General features: G+C 41.8%; 2 protein-coding genes across 2 annotated transcripts in view; one reads left to right on the top strand and one right to left on the bottom strand.

Moving 5' to 3' along the window:
- CMTR2 (cap methyltransferase 2) overlaps window positions 1-3,707 on the bottom strand; it is a 107,389-nt gene extending 103,682 nt beyond the window's left edge. The window contains exon 1 of the mRNA XM_074285929.1: window positions 3,632-3,707. The gene's annotated coding sequence lies outside the window, so the exon portion shown is untranslated. The remainder of the gene's footprint in view (window positions 1-3,631) is intronic.
- GOT2 (glutamic-oxaloacetic transaminase 2) lies at window positions 3,641-19,686 on the top strand. The gene is made up of 10 exons (XM_074285932.1): window positions 3,641-3,807; window positions 10,654-10,810; window positions 11,395-11,523; window positions 13,941-14,000; window positions 14,164-14,325; window positions 14,616-14,720; window positions 16,004-16,154; window positions 16,693-16,858; window positions 17,787-17,937; window positions 18,539-19,686. Exons 1-10 carry the CDS (start codon window positions 3,722-3,724, stop codon window positions 18,659-18,661), a joined length of 1,290 nt encoding a protein of 429 aa, XP_074142033.1. The 5' UTR covers window positions 3,641-3,721; the 3' UTR covers window positions 18,662-19,686.
- Window positions 19,687-21,431: the final 1,745 nt, after the last annotated feature.

Genomic DNA, 21,431 nt, shown 5'->3' with positions numbered 1-21,431 from the left:
TCTTAGTGACTGACTCCATCGTTGGCTGTCTGGCAAACTCCGAGACCATGAAAAGTGATTTGCCTTCTGGTCTCCAGGTAACAAGGTCAGCCTTGGCTCTCCTTTCTGTCACAACTGCCCTTTAGGAAATGTTTATTATCCCACGTCCCATGCCAAAGTGTCCTAATGTCAGCAGCTGGCCATGGGGTGGCCATGTTTCTGGATGCTTGTGGAGGCACAGCTTGGCCCCACTCCATTTCATTAGCGCTTCCCAGAACCTGGTTTGTTGAGATCCCTTTGCTGTCTTCCTGTCATATCAGAGGAGCCTGGGGAACTTGGTCTCCAGCAAAAACATTATTTTTTTTCTTTTAATGATCCCTTTTAGCCCTTTCTGAAAGCCGGCATCTTTGTTCATCTGGCTGAAGAGAAAGATGATAGCAGTCCTGTAGACAACTGATAGGAACATTGTGTGGTTTCTTAAAGTTCTTTCAAATGTTAGGAGGCTGGAGAAAAGCTATATGGAATAAAGCTGACAAGGACCATGGGGTGAATTTGGATTTTACCCTTTTCTTCCTCTCCCTGAATGCCAGTTAAAGAGCTGTCTATATTTGGGCTCACCAAATCATTAAGAGTGAATGAACAGGTGTTTTCACTCTTTGCAACTCCAAACAAATGGCTTAGGAAAATCCTAAGTCTGATCTACCTATGAACTTTTTCTGCACTTTTCAAGTTAGGGGATTGCAAGAAATTATTAATTGATATTAATTTTTGTAATTAATATTATAATTAATCAATATTAGCTTCAGAGTCAAAGAACCATAGAATGTGAAAGGTCCTCAACTTTTTAAACTGTGGTTCCCAATCCTATATGGGATCTCATCACTGAACAAGGGGTCATGAAATTATGAGTTATTACCAGGAAATATTTGATTTGTATACCTATTTTATATACCTATATACTTGAGGTCATGTAAAAATTTCTTGGGTGAAAAGGAAATGAGAGTTCAGTCATTAAAGTTCAGACATTAAAAGATTATAGTATGCTGAGTAAAATGAGTAAAACCAGGAGAACATTGTATACAGCAACAAGATTCCGTGATGATTGATTCTGTTAGATGTGACTCTTTTCAACAATGATTCTGGCCAATTCTAAAAGACTGGCAATGGAGAAAGCCATCTGCCTCCAGAGAGAGGCTTGTGGGGACTGAATGTGTATCATAACATAGTATTTTTGCACTTTTTGCTGTTATAAGCTTGCTTTTTTATTTTTCTTTTTTTTGCTTTTTTTGATCTCATTTTTCTTGTGCAGCATGATAAACATGGAAATTATGTGTGCAAGAACTGCACATGTTTAACATATATTGAATTACTTGCTGCTTAGGGGAGGAGTCAGGGGAAGGGCAGGAGAAAAATTTGAAATACAAGGTTTTGCAAGGGTGAATGTTGAAAACCATCTTTGCATATTTTGAAAAAAAATTTTAAGCTATTATTGAAAACATTAAATAATAAAATTGTAAAAAGAAAAAGGAAAAAAAAAAAAGGTTTCAATACATTCCTTGAAAAAAATTTGTTAAATTCAGTTGAAGCAATAAGTCTTGAGGCAAGCTGCTTAACTATTTTTTGCATCTACCATCTCCTTTCAAGAGGGGGGAACACAAGAAGCTTGATATTGATCTATGTGTCTGACTGGAATTCACAAGATAACACAAGAGTCAAGCCTGCTTCATGGATCTTTGTTGAACCAAACTATGTCCAACAGCTTCAAATTAGTGCTTCTTCATTTCCCCAGGGGGAAAAAATTCCTTAGTCCAGAATCCCCCAGGGAAATTTTTTTTTTTCTTCCTAGGAGTCAGCCTAATCTGAACAGTATTCATTACAATGAATTCCAAAAATTCAAATCAAGAGATAAATTAAGTCTGTGATCTTTGGAACAGAGGGTTGGGATAAAGCAGAATAGGGAAAGGAAGAGAATGAGAGGAAAATAAGAATAATAAAGGAAACATTTAAATGACAAAAGTAAGATATCTAAGATATAAGGAATGGACATAACATTAAAGTTTATAAGAACAAAAGCCATTCTCCAACCGGAGTAGCCAAAGGACAAAGACGAGGAATTTTCAAAAAAAACAAATGAAAGAATGTTCCAAAAACTAACAATAGAAATGCAAATTGAAGGAAGTCTGAAATTATGTTGCTCATTTTTTCTTAAAAAGCCAATAAACTATACAAACTCTTTGCCCCCCAAAATGGAAAGTCCTATTTTTAAAAAATATATTTACATAAACTCTTTTTGTATTTTGGAAGGTTAGGTGCCTGCCCATCAATTGTAAAATGTCCGAAAAAATTATGGTCTATGGATGTAACAGGATATTATGTCAAATATGAAAAATTCAGAGTCACTTGGGAAGATGTGAATGAATTGATGCAGGGCAAAGTAAGCAGAACCAAGAGAGTGAGACCGCAGAGCTCTGAAGGACGCGGTGATTTCAGAGAACCGAAGGAGAGAGTTTGTCTTTCGGCGAAGAGGCAGAATACGTACGCGTGAAATGAGGCACATAGTCTCAGACACGGTCACTGGGCCAGGGTTTGTCTATACTTACTACTTGCTATCAAAGAAGATTTGGAGGGGGGAGGGGGCATTTCAAAATGACTTGTCAAAAAGGTCTTGGACAGACATTAGTTTAAAAGAAAATAAACAGTGGTGAGAAGCCAAGGGTATGGGAAAAGGGATTGAGGGAGAAAGAATAGTGACAGAACAAAACCAAAAAAAAATTTAAAGAGGGAATCGAGAAACCCTTAAGACTGGGCAGAAAAAGCAGATTGTTTGGCACTTTTTCGGTTTCCCGAGTCTCTCAGGTGACAATACTCTTGGAGCCCTCTGCAGGCAGTTTGCTTTTCATGTCAGAGAGCGACCCAAAAGAGGGACTTGACTTTTGGATGGGTGAAAAGAGCGGAAACACGGGACACCCCCCCCCCCCGCCTTTGCAGGGGTTTGGCTCCCAAGAAAACCAGGCCAAAGACGACCCCAAGGACGGAGACTTCATTCCCGTAGCAATGGCCTCTCCTAGCGGCTCTGTGAGGGAAAATCGAGCTCTCTGTGAAGACCAAAGGCCCCGCGCAACCTTTATACAATGAAATCGGGCGCCTTCCCGGCCTCCCCGCCACACACAGAACAAAGCTCGGGCGCCTCCTCTATGAAATGGAGGGGCGCGCGCACCGTCCCCGTAACGCAGGGAAAGAACACGAGGCGCCGCCGCGCGGGGCAGGGGCCGCGGAGCAGGACGCGCTGGCCACGTGCAAGGCCGGGGTGAGCGAGGGGCGCGCGGGGGGGGAGGGGAGAAGTTCCTGTGGATGGCCCGCGGCACGGAAGGGCAGCGCAGGGCCGCAGAGCCGACCGCGACCTTTGCTCGGCACAGTCAGAAGGAGCACGCCATCCCCGACCTGCGCGGGGCTGCAGAAGTAGAGAGGGGCCTGCGCGGGGCCCCCCAGTTCCCAAAGGGTGCTCGGAGTCGGCCCCGCCCCGCCGCCTGGGGAAGCGGGGCGCCGGGACCTGAGCCGAATCCTCCCGGGGCACAGAGGGCGCTGCAGCGCCCGAGCAGCGGTTCCGGGGCGGCGCCTCTTGCGGAGCGTCTGGGGCGGGCTTTATCTTTACCTTCAGCTGACCGGCAGCGGAGGTTCTGTGTGCTCGTGTCCGCCCGCCCTCTCACCAGCAGCCGCTCAGCTCTCCGTCTCTCCGCCCGCCATGGCGCTGCTGCACTCCTGCCGCCTGCTCTCCGGAGCCACCTCCTTCCACCCAGGCCTCGGCGCCGCCGCCGCCGCCAGAGCCAGGTAAAGAGCCGAGGAGCGCGGGGGCGCAGATGGACCCCGTGGGCGAGGAATTTTGTCCTTCTGCGGTTGCCGGCCGCCATGATGACGTCGGGCCTGGGGAGCCGGTGCTCGAGGCCGGCGGGCGCCCCGCTCTCGGTTCTCCTATTGGCTCGGCGGGTTAGGGGGGGCGGGACTCGGAGCTCGGGGTGCGCGTGCCCTTGAAAGGGCTCGCTGGAGGGCAGCGGTGCCGGGGCCCGAGGCCCAGAAAACCTCCGACATCCTCTGCCGGTCTGGGGGACCCGCAAGGGGCTGGCCCAGCTTCCCTGCATCTGGGCCCTCCTGCAGTCCCCGGCTTTAACGCGGCCTTAAAACTGAGAGGGGGGATCCCGGCACCTCCAGTGCGCTCCTCTCTCGGGTCCGGAAGCCCCCGAGCTCCAGCCTCCGCACACGTGTTCTAGCTCAGGTTCTAGAGCTGGAGGGGCCTGCCGTGGGGAGGAGAAAGTGCCGGAGCCGGGGGGTGGGGGCCGCCTCTGCCCGCACGGTGACCACACTGTCCGGCCTGGGCCTCCTGCGGGAGGCCCGGTTAGAGACCTGCCCCGGGAAGCCGCGGTCCGAGGCTCTTTGTCAGCTGCCTTTTCCAACTAAGTGCGTTATCTCTGGAGCTCGGGACCCGATTTAGGGGAGGGGAAGGGCCTTAACCTTTTTTATCCCTCGGCCTCTGCCCTGATTACTGCAAGATACATGAGATTAAAAGTAGCTAGAATGGATAACTAAGTTACCCAGGTTTACCAAGGGAGGCGGAAGACCAAAGACTTGTTTAAAGAAATGAATTCTCCGACCGCAGCTTGTGAATCAGAACTAAGATACAGAAGATTAAAGTTAGATAAAATGTAAGTTACTCAGGTTTCCTAAGGAAGGCGGGGACCGCAGCCTTTGTTTAAAGAAATGAATTCTCAGACCCAGCTAATCCAGGCCAATCTGTCCCCACAGTATCCAGTGACACCGGCAGATGCCCCAGTCTGCCCTTTCCTCCTCCATTTCTTCCCATCTCAGCCTAGTTAAGATAGGTTTTTAGGGTGAGTCCGGGATACCAGAACATCGCAATAAAGCGAGCCGCAGGAATGTTGGTTTTCCACCATATATATATCAGGTTCATGACAGTATTATATCTTGATTCCCAGCTTCTTAAACCACAGTTTGGTACCCCAATATGGGATATCATCACTGAATGTGGGGGTCATAGAATTATGATTTATGATCAATAAATGTTTGATTTATATCCCAGGGATACATAAAAATTTATACGGTAAAAGGTATTGGATAATCTTTATTGCTAAAAAAAAAAAAAAAAAAAAAAAAACAAAAAAAAACTATCCCCTGAGCCTTCCAGCAAATTATGATTTTCTGGTCAGAGGTCTTGCTTCCATGTTGATGGTTGCTGATTGATCCGCCTCTTCTGAAGGCTATGCCAATTGTAATATAAAACATCAATGAAGTTTGCCAAGTCAATTGGCTCTTCTTTTCACTTGAATACTTAGAGGCCATCATAGGGTTATTAATGGGCCTAATTTCAATAATTTCAAACTGTTGAGTTGTGTAGTCAGAACACACCCAACATTTATAGATTGTTTGCCATCTTATATGACTTTCATGACTTCCCTAAACAATTACAGTAGTCACATCAACAAACACTGATCACCGTAGCAGCTATATTAATAATAAAAAAAAATTTTTAATACTGTAAGAATAACCAAAATGTGATGCAAAGATATGTGTAAGTCCATGCTGTTGGAAAAATAGCCCCGGTAGGCTTGCTGAAGGCAGGATTGCCACAAACCAAAAAAAAAAAAACCAAAACCCAGTATCTGAAGCACCATAAAAAGAGAAATTTAAATTGCTTTTGTTGGTGCTGTGCTAATGAATGTATTCTCATCCAGTGGCCAAATTTATTTGTATGTGTTTCCTTTTGACTAAATATGATTTTTTTTTTTTCCCTTAAAGCTAACAAATTTATTTTTCTGTCCTGTAAGGATGAATGACAAACTTGAATCCTGGAAAAACCTAATATGATAGATGAAGGAACTGGAACCCAGAGGGCTAACTCACTTGCCAGTGTGACTTTTTTATTTTCAGCTCTTTCTAATGTGTGCTGTGAAATCTAAAGAAATAAAAGCTAGATTTTGTGCTTACAACAGAATTAGGGATATTTAAGTTCCCAGATTGAATCTGGATGTGAAGACTAGGGCTTTTTTCAGAAACAGCTCTGCAGAAAGTAAAGTAAAATTGGGGGGTGAGGATAATAATGTTGGAAGAGAAGACTACAAAGTCACAGTTTCATGATGGGAAAAAAAATAGGGTTTCTAAAACATTCTAAGATAATAAATTCATGGGAATTGTCTTCTCATATGGAGCTATTTACCAAAAAATTTCCTCAGTTCCTTCTGCCAATCTTCAGTGCACAGCATCTGATGGAAAATATTGTCTACAATAGCCCCAGAAGGAGGGTTGTTTGACACCCCTAGAATCAAGCTAGAAGTTTAAATGAAGCCTTTCTATTAGCTTCACTTTGACTTGCAAGGATGCTGAAATCCAAATACAAGTCCTTGACAGGGAGTGCACAATGCATTCAGTATTTGTGATCTCAAATAAAATGTGCCTCTACAATTCTTTGATCATTTAATTTCTTCTTCCCTGGCCATCTGCTCAAATACATCATAGTCTGGGCTCACTTAGGGAGCAGCCACCAGAAGACAAGGAAAAAACAAAAGAAAACCTTTTAAGTCCTGACCCACTTACATGCCAGGTTTCTTACAAATATTTGACCCTCACAGCAGTCTTGAGAGGAGAGTGCTATTCTTACCCCCACTTTACACTTGAGAAAACTAAGGCAGTCAGCAGCTAAGTGACTTTTCTGTGAGTCACACTTTTATATTTGAAATGGGGTCCCCTCTCCAGAGCTGGCACATTATGCATTGAACCACTTAGCCGCCTCTAGATGGCTAAATTTTCAAAGTATTTGAATGTTTACTCCCTTGAAACAGTAAAATTTTTATTTTGATCATTGGGGATAGTTATTTTCATTTGGCAAAATGTTCAAGCTCTCATCAGGTGAACTAATAATCAAGAGACCAATGAGAAACTTATTTCCTCCCCAGAACTATATAAAAAATTTAGCCAGAAGGCCAGGTACGGTATGAAATAATATCCATCAGTGCCTCCCAAGGTGACCAGACTTCTGGGATTCTGCATTGAAATATATAGAATGGGAGGCTCTCTGACAAAGCCTCAGGATAGGAATTGCAAGTTCAAAGATCAACTAATGCCAAGCAGTGTGGTGCCACATGGCTCAGGCCAGACCCAGATATCTGAGGTTTCTAATGTTCTATCCTGAGATTTCCAAAGATAGAGTGAACCTCAAAGAGCCAGAGAGGGCCTCACCTTGAGACATTAAAGTTCCCACAAGAATTCATGGTAGAGGGCCAACCACCTCTCCTGAAAACACAGCAGGAGGCAGAGTAAAGACCCTATCCAAGAATAAACCCTTCTCCAAAACTAAGATAGTCCTTGTGAGAACTCAGTAAATATTAGTACAAAATAAAAAGATTGGGGGGGGGGTAAGAAGACAATGCATACTAGATGTTAGATGTTACACTTCACTACATTATCATGGTATACTCCCTTCTCTCCTAGCAGTGCCATCATTTGTGTGCAGGCATTTATTACCTCAAGCTTAGATCATTAGGATCTAGGCTATCCTAATGATAGCCTGCTCTTTGGCCTCTATGCGAAATGTTCTCCCTCCTCCAAACCATTACCCCATTCATCTATCAAATGACCTTCCTAAATGCAAGTCTGACCATATTGCACCCCATTTAAGATAGATTCCTATTACCTTCAGGAGCCAGTGGAAAATTTCTTTGGGGTTTGTAAAGCCTTCCAGCCTAACCTTTTCTAGTCTTTCCACTTTTATTTGTCTTTTGCCCATGCGCATCTCCCTTCCTGAGATGACTTCTAAATCATCCTGTGTATCTCCCTTATCTATCTTGCTATCTCCTCTGAGATACTTGAAAGCTAGGGTAATCTTTTGCCTGTCTTTGTAAAGGCCTAGAGCATCCTTCCAAATCATCCTGTGTATCTCCCTTATCTATCTTGCTATCTCCTCTGTCTGAGATACTTGAAAGCTAGGGTAATCTTTTGCCTTTCTTTGTAAAGGCCTAGAGCATCTCAGGCCCTAATCCATCCCCCTCCTGCATTTAGCACAGCTGTTTGATACTTAGTAGGTCCTAAGCAAATGTGGCCTGACTGATAGGAAACCCTGTAATATACTTTCAAAACGAAGAAATAAAATCACAATCAAAAATAGCTTCCCCAATAAAACTGAGTGTAACCCTTCAAGGGAGAAAACGGGGCCTATAATGAAGAGAGAGCTTTAAAAAGTTCTGGTGGTGAGACCAAAGCTGAGTTTGAATTTTGAAATATATACTTGTCTTATTAAATACTTTTTCATGATAAAGCATGCGAGACCACACAGATTATCTTTGAAAAATTCTTTAAAAACACTGAAGTTCAGAGAAACATAGGAACATTTTTTTGAAGAATTAAAAATATCCTTATGATAAAATAAATAAATGTTCTTTAATTTTCCCCGTATATTGAGGAAATTTAATGAAATAAATGGAGGGGAGGGGGTTTGGTTTTGTTCTTGTTGTTTGAAGAAGAGGAAAGGAAGAAGAGTTCAAGGAATACATGAGTGTGTATGCACAAAGAAAGGAGGGAATATGACCACATCTTTGGGATTCATGAGAAGACTACACACATGAGAGAAGAACTGGGGAGAGTGGGGGTGACAACCTCACTGTGGAGTGAAATGGACAGTGGAAGATTGAGTGTGCATACTTGTGCACACAGACACAAAAATTAATGTAGAAATATATCCAATTCAAGTAGGAAACTGAGGTGGCCAGGGATAGTTAAAAGGGAGGTTATTCTCAGGGACATTGGAAAGGTCACAAACTTCTGGAGGCGGGGAGGGAGGGAGGTTTAAACTATTTAAAGGGCTGCTTTAGATTGGCTGGACAAACTGAATATCAGGGAATATTTAATTGTATCTTAAATGGTGAAAAAAGATAATCTCAAAAGAATCCTGGGTAGTAAGCAGTATGTTGAATAAAGGAAGCAGAACCAGAACAGTTAATGCAAGTATCATAAAGATAATTCTAGGACACTGAAAGACCGAACACTGACTAGTTGTGTCTCTGGAAGACCCATTTCACAGATGCAGTGTGCAAGGTGCAGAGGCACATTTTTGGACATAGCTACTGGATGCCTTGGCTTGGCTCATTTGGTGGAGGTGGGGAGGGAATTGCCCCCTTCTTATTCTGAATTAATGAAGGGAGCAGTTGATATTAACAATAGGGATAGCCTATAAATAGACCATTCTGCCTTTTTAAATGCACAAACAGAAAGAAGCCCAGAGGAGCAGGGCAATTTTGAAAGTAACCATGTAGGAAAGATTCTGGAATGGTAATTTAGTAATAATTTGAAGATGGAAAGCATAGCTTTCAAGTATTACCAAGTCAACAGGCATTTATGAAACTTAAGTTACTTTGTGGCACACATTTTAAGTGCAAGAGATACAAAGAAAAGCCAAGAAACAATCTCTTATCTCTAGGAGTTTATCTAATGCATGAGACAATGATGTATAAACAAAATCTAGTCAGTGATCAACCAAAGGAAGATATTGGCTTTGAGGGGTATGAGTGTATTGGTGAGAAAGGCTTCTCATAAAAGGTGAGGTTTTAAGTGGGATAGGATGGAAGCCAGGGAGACCATGAAATTCAAAAGAATTGGTTCTGGTGTAGAATTATTTCATCGAAAATATATAAAATTAGGTGTAGAATATAGCTTACATTCTTGAAAATTAGACAACTAGCATCTAGCAGATTTTTAAATATACTATGGCTATTTAATATAAACTTTTGGTTGTAGTTGGGGGAATTGGCTACAATAGATAGTAAATGCCTATTTTGTGATATAAAAGATAGATAAATGTAACAAAAGCCCATAATTTTTTGGAGGGCAACTTGAATTTCTTCCTCAATTTTCTTCCAAAATTTACTGGCATGCCTAATAAAACCAAAATGTCATTTACATATTTCCTCCATTTTCTATAGTGTAAGTTTGTTTAGCTATTTCCTTCTATTGGTACATTTTCTTGAACTGCTTTCTGGTAAAGGTATGAGTGAGTAGTAAGACAGTCCAAAGCCAAGAAGCAAATTCACTTTTGCTATATTCACATTTGTAAAACTTTGTTTCAAGTTTTCCTCCTTCCCTTCCCAAGACATCAAGCAATCCAATATAGATTAAACATATACAGTTCTTCTGAATATATTTCCAAGAAATGTGCTGTGCAACAGATGAAAAAGGAAAAAAACACAAAAAAAGAAAAAAACAAGCAAACTACAAAAAGTGAAAATACTATATTTTGATCCACATTCAATCCCCATAGTCCTCCCTTTCTGGACTCAGATGGCTCTTTCCAACACGAGTCTTTCGGAATAGGCCTGAATCACCTCAGTGTTGAGGAGAGTTATAAAGTTGTAACCTGTTTTTAGCTTAGTGGTTTATACCTTGAAGCATTTTTATATCTTGCTAAACATTTAGACCTCTACAAAGCTCTTTTTGCCAGAATATTGGTCATGAGACCAAAAGGACGACACTTAACTTAGAGTTCCCCTGCCTGCCTTCTCACTGGAGATTGATCTACTAAATTAGGTACCTTATATTCCATTTTGTGGAACATCTGTCAGTAGCTTGAGTGGGGGAAGAGTGAATAACTTAACTGATGTACCATATGTCTCATTTTAGCTCCTGGTGGACCCATGTAGAGATGGGTCCCCCTGATCCCATCTTGGGAGTTACGGAAGCATTTAAGAGGGACACCAACAGCAAGAAGATGAATCTGGGTGTTGGTGCTTACAGAGATGATAATGGGAAGCCTTATGTTCTTCCAAGTGTCCGTAAGGTGAGCTTGGCATATGCTACAGGGCTGGAATAAATTATTAAAGAGGGTCCCTTTGGAACAGATCATTGAAGGAATCAGAAGAGTAGAGTTCTGAATCTAACTTTAGCCTCTTTGGGCCTCCAATTTTCAAGATAAATGGACTGAACTAAATGGTCTCTAAGTGGAGTTATAAAAAAAGCACTTGTGTACCATGGGCACACCAGAAAATTGTGCCTCTAATGTGTCACTCTCCACAAGAGATTTTCAATTTCCCGGAAATTTCTCTATGCCGTATAGAGTTGGAATTTTTGGAATTAGCACTTATTCAATTAGGATGCATTATGAGAAGCATCCTGACAGTGGACAGGAGGGAGGCAGCCACTGAAGAGTAAAAGTTACAGGAGAGCTACCTCTTGTTTTGGTAAGGAGTAACATCCAGCCTTGTGGCTTATTATTTGAAAGCTATCCAGTGTTTTCTGCAGGTTCAGACATTACCCTGCTCGCTTTTTGAATATTACACTATGTGCTGTGGGGCAAGGAATAAGAAGGGGAGCCAGGCTTTTTTTAAGTTAAATGTCCGTTGCCTTCACACTTCTCCACTGCAGGCAGAGGCTCAAATTGCAGGGAAGAACATGGACAAAGAGTACCTGCCCATCGGAGGACTGGCAGAATTTTGCAAGGCGTCAGCAGAGTTGGCCCTGGGAGAAAATAACGAAGTTCTGAAAAACAAACGAGTAAGTCAAGGGAACTTAAGCTGCTGTGAATGCCATGCCTTCGTTTTGGTTTTTCCCATTAACTTTATTCATCAGTGACTGTAGGGATTCCCCAGAAGTGGTCACAAAGATTCAGGATAGTGCCTGCCTGCCTGGGAGATAGGAGGGTGAGGGGATTTGCTAATCAATAAATTTTGTTCCCTGTCTTTCAACCTACTTTTACTTAAGAAATCTCAGTTTAGACCCAAGCATCTGATCATATGCATCTCTGAGATCGTAAGCCCCCAAATCCTTAATAAAGAAAGGATTAGGAAGGGATTTGAGGAGCATGGGCCCTACCCTTCCTTATTCAGGCCAAGTTGAGAGCTGAGGAAGAAAAGACTGACCTCCTCGCAGCTGTTCTCTCTCCAGAGAATTCGGGAGCTGCTTGAACTGTTACACATGGAAGGTGTACTTTTCTTCTTCACTGTCCCTTCCCTAAAGGAGAAATGGAGAAATAGATGAGATTTCTTAAAGTCCTACTAGGCATAATTACATTAGTCAGACTGAGAGTCACTACTTTGACAGAAGCCTGGCACATATGGACAGGCGGATATATAGCCAGCTAATAAAAGAGGCCAGCCAGGTAAACCCAACCGACTTGGCAGCAGTTAAAACTAAGCAAAATAAACAAAGCCAACACACAAGGCCAAAGTAAATTATTACTGGTAGTATCTAAGTCCTGTTTGCAAGACCAACTGAACTAAGATCATATGTGTTAGAGTTCATAAGCCCAGGAAAAAAGCAAATAATGACTTCCTTGACCTCGGAGTCAATACTGAAAACACTGATTTGTGGGTGCTGAACCACAGAACTAGTGGTACTGCATTTAGGTACTTTTGAGTCCCAGTTTGCATAATACTACTGACTTAGGGTCTATACCAGTTTTTCCCCTCTTCATGTTGGACACAAAATCTTCAAGGAACATTCATTAGGACTTCCACAATTGAGAAATTGTTTTGTCTTTGCATCTGGAGTTAACTTGTGATCTGAAGGATGATTTTATAATATCCAATATGCCAAAGATTGCAGAGGTTCATGGTTTGGGATTTCTGTTCTGGTTTTTTAATTTAATCCAAGTTTAATAGGGTGAAAATTTTCTTCCATTTTTATATAGTATCTTTTAAAATAATACCTAGTATTTATATAACACTTGAAGCAATTGCAAAGTTTTTTTGGTTTTTTCCCTGAGGCAATTGAGGTTAAGTGACTTGCTCTAGATCACACTGCTAGGAAGTGATAAGTGTCTGAGATTAGATTTGAACTCCGATCCTCCTGACTTCAGGACTGGTGCTCCACCTAATTGCAAAGCATTTTACAAATAGTATCTTGTTTGATCCTCACAAAAAACCATTCTACAATTGAGGAAACTGTGGCAGACAGTAGTTAAGTTACTACTCACCATGGGCCATGCTGCTGGTAAGTGCCTGAGGCTGGATTTGAACTGAGATATTTCTGACTCCACTGAGTTGACTATTTGCTAGATTGTTAGCTTTATTTCTTCGAATCCTGCTTCATGTTCTGGAAGCCATGGGCAGCAGAACACAGACTCTGAAAGAGTCAGTCAAGCTGTTAAGTCTTTGGTTGTGAGTCCATGAAGAGGCTCTTTCTTTCAGCTGAGACCCTACCTGGCAGTATCAGAGAAGTTAGGATCCCGTTGGCTATAAGGAGATGGGTCTTTCATAAGAGTAACATTAGTTAGCTGGAGGAAAATCAGGGTCTGTTTCATTGGGAGGAAAGCCTGCAAATGACATCACAGATCCATGGCAAACAAGTGAATGTGAATAGATCACTAAAACTTTCTGAGCTTCAGTTTCCCAATCTAGAATATGGAAAGAATAGTCCCTCCAAATAGCTAAAACTGAGAGCCAAAAGAGGCTTTCAAGATCATCTCATCTTTTGCAAAGAGGAATTCAGGGCCAGAGAAGGAAGGAGGAGGTGACCAAGCCTAGATTTGGGGCTTTGAAGGAGGCAAGCTGGTCACTCTTGGAGGACTCTCAAATAAGAAGGCAATGTTGATTGACTTCCTCTTTAATACTTTATTTCCTTCTGTTTGGAAGGTCAGAGAAAAAATTTTGGACTCTTTATACTCTGTACATATCATAAAAGTCTCTTTATACTCTGTACATATCATAAAAGTTTTGCAAACTTAAGAGCCTTCTGAAATTTCAGTTTTGTGCTCAGTTCAGACTGGTTCATCCACCCATCTCATTGCCAAGTGAACTGGCGGTATGGCTTAGTTCAGTGACCAAGTCAGACTAGATATGATCACTTTGGAACATGATTTCAGCTTCTAAAATGAGATGGGGTATTAAGGGCAATGGTGGCTAACTATTCTGCTCAACTTAAATCACGTTAATTAGCAGTCTTTGACTGGTTTTTTTGTCTTTTGTTCTTAGTATGTCACCGTACAGACCATTTCTGGAACCGGAGCATTGAGGGTGGGAGCCAGTTTTCTGGTGAGTCTAGATAACGATACTTTTCTCCTTGGGTTAGAGTTGACAAATGTCTTAATGAAGGGATTCTTTTCAGGGAAAGCAAATAAACAGTTTCAACTGTAATACATAAATATTTCTTTTCTTTTTATTTTCCCTTTTGCCCATTCCTCATCATATCTTTTAGCAAAGGTTCTTCAAATTCAGCCGGGATGTCTATCTTCCGAAACCCTCCTGGGGCAACCACACCCCCATCTTCCGGGATGCTGGCATGCAGCTGAGTGGCTATCGCTACTATGATCCCAAGACTTGCGGCTTTGACTTCACTGGAGCCATGGAAGACATTTCAGTAAGTGTGGCCTTAAGGGAAGAGGAAAATGCACATGAAAAATGATGCAGTGGGTAGAAACTTCACAGAATACCCTGCCCCCCATCACATTCAGTTCAGCCAGGTTTTATATATTAAATGCTTACGAGGTACAAGACTCTGAGAACACAAGGATATAGATTGATAAAATCCTTGCCTTCAAGGAGTCAATGTTCTTCACATTTTAGTGGTTTTTGTAGCTCATAGAGTATGGTCCATTCACTGTAAAGCAACCTAAAGGTTAATGGGGAGTTTGTTTTTAATCTTTGTAGAAAATCCCAGAACAGAGTGTCATTCTTCTGCATGCCTGTGCTCACAACCCCACTGGAGTGGATCCTCGTCCCGAGCAGTGGAAAGAAATAGCATCTGTGGTAAAGGTGAGTTGTCAAGGACTAACCAGCAATACATGGCAAAAGAATCCTAATATAAACTGGTTACAGTTGAGATTGCACAGGATATATGTACTCAGGGGAACAGGTGGGATTTGGAGGTAATAAAAACTCCATGATTAAGAGTGATGGTGGCCTAGCTTATGGTTCTAGTGCACAGGCAGGTTTTGGTCCTTCACTTCTGGTTCCCTGTCATAAGAACTCTGACAGCCAGAATCTGATAATATCTCATTGTCTGGCAGGAGTTCCTGAAGACAGGGGGATAAAATAATTTTATCTAGTGACAAAGTGCTTGCTAAATAGCCTGAAATTGGAGTTGAGAAAACCCGAGTTCTAATCTCACCTTATATATGGAATGGGCATGAGAGCCTGGGCAGGTTCTCTCATCTGTGTGGGATAATAACAGTGCCCACTAACATAATTGTCGTAAGGACCAAATGTTATTATGTCTATATAGTTCTTTGTACATCTTAGTAGCTCACATTTCTATAGCTCATGATTATTTAAAAGCATTGGGTTGGCTCTACCTGAAGAAATTAAATTGATTCCACAATATTTTAAAACTGATTCTCTTCTGTAATTGAACTTTTGCTATATAACTGCCCCATTTTCCCTTTGAGTTACTTTAAAAGTCTAATGAAAAGAAAAGCTATTATCTGCCATCTATTATCTTGAAAGCCAATCTGGCAAATTTCTACAGAATATGTTGTCCATCCTTGCCAGTCCTTATAGAATTAAGGAGGGTCTTATCTCCCTAACAAATCCTTTTAGGCACCAGGAAATCGCTAACTCATGTCCACAATAAGATTTGCAAGATAGGCTAGGTCCTATGAAACTATTAACATTTCTTAATTGTCAAAGAGGGCTGCTTACTAGCCCCATGTGGGTGCTAGCCTGATTTCTTTAAAATAACTGACCGTGTCTCCATCCCTATAATGCTCTCTGCCCTTTAACCAAATAAATTGTCTTCCCCACCTACCCAGCTCCCCAAAACTTATATTAAGGCTGAGAAACCTAATGTCAAAATCTTTTATTCATTAAGAGATGCTATTAACTCAATGTATTAGTTACTGCTGATCTAACTGATAAATTGATCATGCTCAGACCATTGTCTCTCAGTTTACCTAAATTTCCAAATGTAACAATATGTAAAATGTACACATTTGGAGTACCTACCAGATGCCACTCAGTGAAATGGATTCAGGTGCAGTTTCACTTTGTGTATTCTTCAAAGTGAGTAATTAAAATTTTGCCCTTCTGTTTCTTTGTAGCAAAGGAAGCTCTTTGCCTTTTTTGACATGGCATACCAGGGCTTTGCCAGTGGAGATGGCAACAAGGATGCCTGGGCTGTTCGTCACTTCATTGATCAGGGCATTAATGTGTCTCTCTGTCAGTCATATGCCAAGAACATGGGTCTGTATGGTAAGCAGGAACACTTGATTGGTTGGTTTCCCCATTGGGCTCTGGGAAGAATTGGGGGTGGCAGGTGTTCTACAAAGGTGGACTTGCAATGCATTTGATTTAACCTTACTTTTCACGTTATGTTTTACCCAGAAGAAATAACTTGAAATCTAGGGGAATTAATTGACAATTTTGTCAGACGAGTACTTGTTCCTGTGTCCTTTTAACTTTGGAACAAGTATCTCATCTGGTAAAGATAACCAGCCACCTCTTTTGTTCATTGAAGTGGCCTGAGTGACATAATTGAACTTGACTGAGTAAAATCATCATCCTTGAGTCCTATAGAAACCCACCAAACCTTTAAAACTGAGGAGGGGAGGCAGAAAAGGATATCTAGGCTGCTTTTGGGCCTGAGTCACATTGGTCAGAATGACATTTCTCCTATGAAGACAAATTGTTTTGGGGTGCTTTCGTTTGCAGAAAATTCTAGGGCAAATTCAGTGTCTGCTTTGGCCTGGCAAGTTGTTAAAAGGCCCGTGTGACCTGCCTTCTCTTCCAGGTGAACGTGTGGGAGCCTTTACCGTGGTTTGTAAAGATGCTGACGAAGCTAAAAGGGTAGAGTCCCAGCTGAAAATCCTGATTCGTCCCATGTATTCCAACCCACCTCTCAATGGGGCCCGAATTGCCTCCACAATCCTGAATAGTCCTGATCTGAGGAGCCAGTGGTAAATAAATGTCCAGTGCTGATTCCTGGCTTCCAGGGTGGTGCTTGTGGGAGGTGGAGTTATCCAAGACCTTGGTTGGAGAGTAAGAGGTCATCTAATCAACCCCCTTGTTAGAGTTGAGTCCCAAAGCAGCAGAATCCAGGACTTCTCATTAAAATTCCTTTCCAATATACCTCGCTACCTCACTTTGTCCCGATAGTCAAGTTGACACCTCTTCCCATACATGACTTACAGAACAGATAAAAATCTGTGAGACCATCATAGCATTTCTATGTTCAAATTGACATAGTGAATGTAGCTAGCAAAGGACTTTACATTTTCCCTTTGATAACATCTGTGATTGGCTTTAATTGATATTGTACTAAGTGTGCCATCTAAAGGACCTAGACCCCAAGTAGCCCTGACTGTTAGAAGTGAATGGCTTGGGGGCAGCTAGGTGGCACAGTGGATAGAGCACCAGCCTTGAATTCAGGAGGACCCAAGTTCAAATCTGGTCTCAGACACTTAACACTTCCTAGTTGTGTGACCCTGGGCAAGTCACTTAACCCCAGCCTCAAAAAAAAAAAAAAAAAAAGTGAATGGCTTGAGCAAAATGTGCTCTGCTGCCTGTAGATTTGCTCTTTCTCCTGATAGGGCCCTCTCTCCATAACTAAGTAGGATCTGGAGCTTTCTAGAATTAGCAGAGGAGGAGGAGTTAACAGTTCACTAGCTTCATTGAACACCTTGGGTTTCTCCTTAGACTGGCTGTATTAGTTACTACAGCTGCTCGATCAAAATAGCGTTCTTCCCACACAGCAGAAAGCTGATACAGTCTCCTCTGGAGGGAATTAGAATCCAGTGGCTTCTGGCAGCAGTCTGAAGAAGCTTGAGGGGAAGGGGCGGAGCAGGGTGCTTACTGCTTTCTGAGGCCTGTGACTCTCTTTCCTAGGCTGCAGGAAGTGAAAGGCATGGCAGATCGCATCATTAGCATGCGCACCCAGCTAGTGTCCAACCTCAAGAAAGAGGGCTCCACCCACAATTGGCAGCACATCACTGACCAGATTGGCATGTTTTGTTTCACAGGCCTGAAACCCGAGCAGGTGAGTGGGCAGCTTGTGCTACTTATCACAAGCAAAAGGCTGCTTCCAAAATCACATGTGGGATTTTCATGAGATTTTTAGCTGTTCTTCTGCTAAAGGGGAGGGAGGTGCTTATGAGAAAGAGACATCAGAAAAGATGGAGAAAGACTGAGTCTTTTTCTTAGAAAAACAGTGTTTTTCACAAGCAGTGATTGTGTGCAAGAAGAACAGGTTTTTTCTTGTTTTTTCCTATTAAATGTTAAATTTGTGTTTTTAACTGTATGAGTAAAGTTTCACCTTTTCACCTCCAAGGTCATTATATACTTTGCCATTTTAAAACAGCATAGGGTAAGGGGGCAGCTAGGTGGTGCAGTGGATAGAGCACCAGCCTTGAATTCAGGAGGACCCGAGTTCAAATGTGACCTCAGACACTTAACACTTCTAGCAAGTCACTTAATCCCAGCCTTAGGGGGGAAAAAACAAACAGCATAGGGTGTTATAAATTGCAGAGAGGGTATATATGAGAAAATCATAGATAGATATAAAAATGCTGTGGATTCTGGTTGAGAAAGAAATGAGTCTTCCCTAAGCAATAAGTGCCCCATTTCTCTTCTCTTTGCAGGTAGAACGACTGACTAAGGAGTTCTCCGTCTATATGACAAAAGATGGCCGCATTTCTGTAGCAGGGGTCACATCGGGCAATGTCGGGTACCTTGCCCATGCCATTCACCAAGTAACCAAATAACTTCCTGGCAAGATGGAGCAGAGATGAACTTCCCACCTTCACACTCTGCTGTTTGAGATTCAGAGAGATGATTGGGCTGGCGAATCGAGGAGTGGTATGAGAGTTTCTTTCAACCACAGTGCTTAATGCTCAGCCATTGAAAGTATATCAGAAAAGGATCTGTGAGTAGGCTAAGATGCCTGAAACTAGTGTTTGGAACTTTGAGGGTCTAATCCAAACTCCCCATCCCATCTTACCCAGCTTTTCCAAAACTTTTTATGTTTACAGGAACTCTACCAAAAATCCTGTCCTGAAACCAAAATTCCTCTGCTTCTCATTCAACATGACAGTGTTGTTTAAGAGCTTTAATCTATGTCATAAATACCCCTTAGCCCACATAACAGAAATCTCTGTGGTGCTAAAGCTTCCAAAGAAGGTTTGCCCAGTTCTAACTCCCACCTCCTCTTAGCCTCCCATGACTGATAGAAGCTGCTGTTGTGCAGCATCTCAGCTTCAAAAAATAGCAGAAAAGTGAGGCAGCTCTCCCCCATTGAGTGTCTAAATCTTTTAATTTTCCTCTCCTCCCCCATTTTTATTGCTGGCCTTTGACCCAAAGATCCAAATCTGCCCTAGTTACTCTCCCTCGATCAGATCCTTCCCATCAGGATGAATATTCTTAAAGAATTAAGTTCAAATGTAATTTAGGAAATGATGTTCTCCCCTCCCTTTCTCAGCAAAAGGTAAAGGAGTTGAATTTGGTAAAATGACAGCACTTTAATATCAGCATCATTGTAAAGTTTTTAATTGTCCCCCTTTCTGCTCCACCAGATCTCACAGTGTGATTGTGCAATAAATAGCCTGTCTCATGACAAGTCTGTATGGGGCAATCAGTCCTGGGAGAAGAGTATTCTGAGCTGTGGTTGTAAGCTTCTCTGTCTTGCTAGCCGAGTTCAAATGTCAACCTTGAAAAGATCACCCTCCAGTGTAATCATATAGGACTTCATGCAGCCTGGTTTCTCTGTTACAATAAAATTATTGTAGATGGATCACTGTCTCCAAGGTTATTTTTTTAAGGGGAAGTAGAGATGGGAAATTATGTGTGTTCATCTCGTGCAAATTGTCTTTTGCAAAGATATTGGATCTCTGGGGGCTAACCATAAGAAAAGAAAGTGAGGTTGCTACCAATATCCTTTGCTATCTAGGGCTGTACTCAATTCATGGCATGGTATTTAGAAGCCCGCCTGTCCTGCTTTCACATTGTTCCTTGCAATTACTGCTGCCTATTGTGTGCATAATATTCCATATGGGATGCTGAGCCAAGGGGAAATAAGACTTGGGTTGTCTTATTTCAGGCCTCTAATATCTTTCCTGGAAGCCAGTGTTGATCCTGCATCCCTCAAGATTTCAAACTTGACCAAAGTTGTACTTTAATTCTTTGTGGCTGCCTTCAAGCTGCTGAATAGTTACTCTTTCCTTTCCTGAGGATTGACTCACCCGAATGTTTTTGAAAAATAATTATTCTATCCTTCTTCCTTCCTTAAAGTTATTCTAAATCCTAACTTCTTAAAACTGTTGATTGATACTGGGGGGGGGGGGAGAAGGGGAGAGGGGAACAGGAGGAGGTCTCAAATGAATGGATGTAATAAAATTATGATTTATTATCAGTGTTTGATATACCAATATTTGATATACCAATTTTATATACTTATATATCTGACTCACAAAAATTTCTCAAGCAAAAAGGGGTCACAAGTAGAAAAAGTCTAATAAGTATTGCTCTAAGAGAGCTAGCCTTCCTCCTCTGAATGGTCAGTTGGTGTTTTCAGGGCCCATGGTGGGAGTAGCTGAAAACTGGCTTCTGGCCACACTAACTTGGCAAGAAACTTGACCACCCCAAGAGACTTATTTTTAAGTACATGTGTTCATCTTGGGCTGATGCCCATTCTTGTTTTCTGAAAGGAATTACATGGTATTTTGATCTTATTACACTTCTCAGGAAGATAGAATCTTTGCTTATGATATTTCTTCCCTAATTTCTCAGACTGTGGGAGTTAACTAACCTCAGATTTGGGTCTGGAATACCAACACCAACTCAACTGAGTTTTAGCTCGTTATTTCTGAGCTTCCGCACCTATAAAACGGTAATCATACTCGCTTCTATTTCACAGAAGCACTTAATGTCAGAGGAATATTTATGGTCTTAAAGTTGTGTAAGCATCTTGAATCCTGGGAGCTATAGAAATATTGATACTTGTAAAAATGCTGTTTGGCATAAATCACTTTCCTGCTTCTTGTTGCCTGTAAAATAAAGTTGGTCTATTCTTTTGCCCAAAATAAGAGATCCTTCACAAACTGACCTTGACCTTTTGTGTTCTTCAGAGAGCTTCTAGTATCTTTTATCTTCCCAAAGCACTTGCTTTTGCCCAAACCTTTCTATTTTTCTTCTATTTTTCCACATCCTATCCTTCAACCAACAAGCATTTATCAAGTGCTAACTATGTATCAAATAGGAAAAGGGGAAGAATAAGCATTTATTAAGCTCCTGCTATGGGCCAGGTACTGTTAAGCACTTTACAGATATTCTCATTTCATCCTCAATAATCCTGTAAGGCAGGAGGAAAAATGCCCCATTTTACAGAGGAGGAAACTGATGAGAAATTCAATGATGTCCCCTGAGGTCACATACAACTCAGATCTTCCTAATGCTAGGCTCAGTACTATCCATTGAGTCACTAGTTACCTAGAGTTTACAATAAAAAGATGGGAGACATATGCTTTTAGGAGAAAAGGC

Source organism: Sminthopsis crassicaudata, chromosome 2 (genome assembly GCF_048593235.1).
Source record: "Sminthopsis crassicaudata isolate SCR6 chromosome 2, ASM4859323v1, whole genome shotgun sequence".
Lineage (NCBI taxonomy): Eukaryota > Metazoa > Chordata > Mammalia > Dasyuromorphia > Dasyuridae > Sminthopsis > Sminthopsis crassicaudata.
This window is presented reverse-complemented; position numbering and strand designations above follow the sequence as displayed.

Excerpts from the sequence above, each read along its gene's own strand:
- GOT2 (XM_074285932.1), top strand. The coding sequence starts at position 3,722 with ATGGCGCTGCTGCACTCCTGCCGCCTGCTCTCCGGAGCCACCTCCTTC. Across the intron at positions 10,811-11,394 it reads TTCTTCCAAGTGTCCGTAAG|GCAGAGGCTCAAATTGCAGG; the intron begins GTGAGCTTGGCA and ends TCTCCACTGCAG. Across the intron at positions 14,001-14,163 it reads GGGTGGGAGCCAGTTTTCTG|CAAAGGTTCTTCAAATTCAG; the intron begins GTGAGTCTAGAT and ends CATATCTTTTAG.